Source organism: Pelobates fuscus, chromosome 5, assembly GCF_036172605.1.
Source record: "Pelobates fuscus isolate aPelFus1 chromosome 5, aPelFus1.pri, whole genome shotgun sequence".
Taxonomy (NCBI): Eukaryota; Metazoa; Chordata; class Amphibia; order Anura; family Pelobatidae; genus Pelobates; species Pelobates fuscus.
Window position 1 is genome coordinate 181951783 of NC_086321.1, and position 4025 is coordinate 181955807.

Sequence of the window (4025 nt, forward strand, 5' to 3'; positions counted from 1 at the left end):
CATTTAGCCACTGCCTAGCCCTTTCAACAATATTGGAATCCAAACTTAAAGATTGCAGTTTATTGATGAGCCTTCTATGTGGAACAATGTCAAAAGCCTTACTGAAATCTAGGTAGGCAATGTCTACTGCACCACCCTGATCTATTGTTTTAGTTACCCAATCAATATTCTCTTCTTTGTGTGCTTTGGAGGCTCTTATAACTTGCTTAGCCTCTTTCTGCCTAATCTTATAGATCCGTCTGTCTTCCTCACTCCGGTTTTATTTTTTTATAATTGCTAAATGCTAACTTTTAGTTTTTTACTATTTTGGCCACATCTGCGGAGTACAACAGTGGTTGCTTTTACTGACAAGCCTAATGCAATTTTCTGTGGCCTTCAGCAGTGCAACTTTTAAATAATCCCATTTCTCCTGGACTCAATTTAAACTGCTCCAGTCTGAAAAGGACTCCTTTACGCATATTCTAATTTTAGAAAAGTCTGTTTTTCTAAAGCCTTAAACTTTTGTTTTTGTGTGGTGTGACTTATATTAAACCACACTGACTGATGATCACTGGATCCTAAACTTTCACCTACAGTTATATCTGATACCAAATCTACATTTGTTAACACTAGTATGGCCTCCTTATGAGTTGGTTCCTCAATGAGTTGTTTTAGAGACAATCCCAGTAGGGAGTTTAGAATATGTGTGCTCCTGGCACAAGCACCTATTTTTGATTTCCAGTTCACATCAGGAAGATTAAAGTCACCCATGATGATAACTTCCCCCTTCATTGTCATTTTAGCTATTTTCTCAACTAGTAGATTATCTAACTCTTCTATTTGTCCTGGGGGCCTATAAATCACACCTACACGAGTTACTGTGTGATTACCAAATTCTAACATAACCCAAGCAGACTCTATGTTTGCCTCACTAACTTTTATAAGGCTAGATTTTATGCTATCCTTCATATACAGGACCACCCCTCCCCCTTTCTTGCCTTCTCTATCTTTTCTATATAAAGAGTACCCTGGTACCCTTACTATGTCCCAGTAATTTTTCTCATTATACCATGTCTCAGTTACAGCCACTAAATCTACATTCTCAGTTGCCATTATTGCCACAAGTTCATGGATCCTATTCCGTAAACTGCAAGCATTTGTAGACATGACTTTAAGCTTATCATTTTTTAAACACACTTGTTACAGTTGCTTTCTGTTTTTGTTTTGGGGGCAATTGGATTGATGTTTTATCATCCTCTTGCCCCCACCTCTGGGTTTAAATACTTCATAGCAAAACCTCTGAACTGCTCGCTGAGAACATTTGTTCCCTTTTAAGAAAGATGCAAACCATCTTTTTTGTACAGTTCATTTCTATTTCAAATAGAGCTACCATGAGAAACAAAGCCAAATCCTTGTTCCCGACACCATTCACCAAGCCACAAGTTAAAGTCCCTAATACACATCCACCTGCCATTCTGAATGTTATGCACAGGCAGAACTTCAGAGAATGACAGTATGAAAGCAACCTGCTGTATATCATTGGCAAGAACACAAAACACTCCCTTTACCTCAGAAACCTCATTACAAGCCAAAGTATTTGTCCCAGATGGACAAGTACATCTAATTCTCCTTCCTGCTTTGATTGCTTAACAATATTACAAATGTGTCTCCTGTCTCTGTGAGCAGTAGCTCCAGGAAGACATCTCACACATCTCTTAAGATAGAATCTCCCAACAACAACTGCTTTCTATCAAGCCTCACTTATGCCCTAACTTTTCTACACAATAACATTGCCATGAGCATTTCTCACTTCTATCCTCAAAATACTGACAGCTGACAGCTCTTGAATTGTACTTTTGCAACATGTTCTACTGATCTTTGCAGGCAAATAAATAAATAATATAACATGTAAAACAAAAATCAAACCTATTCATACATTTTTAAAAGTAGCATTCTAAGTATCACCTTGATATCATGGTTTCTAAGACTGTAGATTATCGGATTTAACAATGGAGTTACCACAGTGTACAGCAAAGACAAGAGTTTGCTTGCAATAAGTGAGTGATTTTTAGATGGCACTACATACATCATAATCAGAGTTCCATAATAAGTAGAAACAACAGCTACGTGAGAGCTGCAGGTTGCAAAAGCTTTACTTCTACTAACTGTTGAAGGAATTCTAACTATAGTAAGTATGATACAAGTGTAAGTTCCAAGGACAAAAATAAATGGAAATAAGACAATGCTGGAAGAAAAGAAGAATACCATTGTCTCTGCTACAAAAGTATCTGAGCAAGATATTTTAAAAAGGTGAGGCAAGTCACAAAACAAGTGGTCAATCACATTTGAATCACAGAACAACAATTTAAATACTGGAATTATCAATATGAATATAGCCATGAAACCTCCAATCCACGAAAAGGTAATCAGGTTCATGCAAACTCTAGTGTTCATGATAACAGAGTAACGCATTGGGTTACAAATAGCCAAGTATCTGTCATAGGACATTACTGTTAGGAGGAAACATTCTACTGAAGCAAAAGAACCAAACATATACATCTGGATTATGCAGTTGTCAAATGATATAGCACCTTTTTCTGTCAGTATGACACAAAACATTTTTGGCACAATTACCGTAGTAAACAAAATCTCAGAGAATGACAGATTGCCAAGAAAGAAATACATTGGAGAGTGAAGCCGAATGTTGAAAACAACCAAAACAATTATTATCAGGTTTCCAATTAATATTGCAATGTAAATAGAGAGGAGGGATATGAATACCAAGATCCTGAATTCATGAAGATTGTTGAATCCAACTAAAAGAAATTCAGAAACAGTTGTGTGGTTTTCTTTTTGCATTACCTGGGGGAATGTAGATGGATGAATATAAAATTGATGATAAAACTAAGCATGAGTTGTCATAAACATACAATACAAAGCAAACCAAAATTAGAAAGCACCAATTAGTACATTAGATTATGTAGTGAGCCGATTTGTTCATGTGTAAAATATTGTGGATATCTAGTTTTATTTCTTGTCTGCATGTATTTGGAAGCACACTGTCAGCATGTAGTCATTTATTTTATGTTTTATTGAACAAATAGGAAACCTAAATAAATGGATGCCTTGACATTTAACTCACATATCAGCAACAAGAGGAACACATTTGTTTTGTTACAAGTATTTTAGGCATGAGATATAATGAGTGTGTCTGGGCGTTTTCTTGTCTGCATTAATTATATGTTTTGGTTTGTATATAGTATTGTACACAGTATTTCCCCTCCCTGGATTCTCTCTCTGTTTTGTTGCATGCTGTGGGTTTGTTCATTGATAAAAGGCACACTGTAAGTTAATTCTGTTGTCCCAATGAAAGCCATTGGATATATTAACACTTGGAAATAGTTGCATGGTTAACCTGAGTTTTATTTATTGTTTTATTATTTTTTTTGTATTATTATTATTATTATAAATATTAGTGCTATAGTATTGGTATGACTGGACATGTTTAAGAAATACCATAAGTACTTTATTACGTAGAAGAAGCATTAGGATTTCAACAATACTATGTATTGTATACTTGGTCTTTATTGTAACCTTCATAAATGTTATTTATTGTGTGCAATGATGCATTCAATTAAAATTGTATAATAAATGATATTAAAAAAGTTATACTTACTGAAATAGCTGTAAAGCTTATTTTAATATGGTAACCTATAATCCAAGATCCCTAAATTGTTTTGTTAGCACAGCCTCAAATGCTAATTTTGTAGAATTTAGTCTTGCGACATGTATCTCTTGGCATGAGGTGCTGCACCATGATTCAAGTACACTGATGTGTTCATCCAAAATTACTGTAACAGACTTGAGCAATATATATTGTGTCCCATATATATGTTTTGCTATTCGGATGGTTGATATCAACAGGGAATATATATATTAATTGAGAGAATGTGTGCAGATGCTGTTTTTCTCAGTGATGAACCATACAAGTAATTAGTTCAAAAAGTAATCATAAAATAGATATCATCAAACAAAATATGTTTATT

The 4025-nt window shown here is 34.7% G+C and overlaps 1 protein-coding gene across 1 annotated transcript; it reads right to left on the minus strand.

The window, feature by feature from the left end:
- Positions 1–1905: 1905 nt before the first annotated feature.
- Positions 1906–2838, minus strand: LOC134612097 (olfactory receptor 11L1-like). The gene has a single exon (XM_063456474.1). It carries the CDS (start codon positions 2836–2838, stop codon positions 1906–1908), a length of 933 nt encoding a protein of 310 aa, XP_063312544.1.
- Between the last annotated feature and the right edge of the window lie 1187 nt (positions 2839–4025).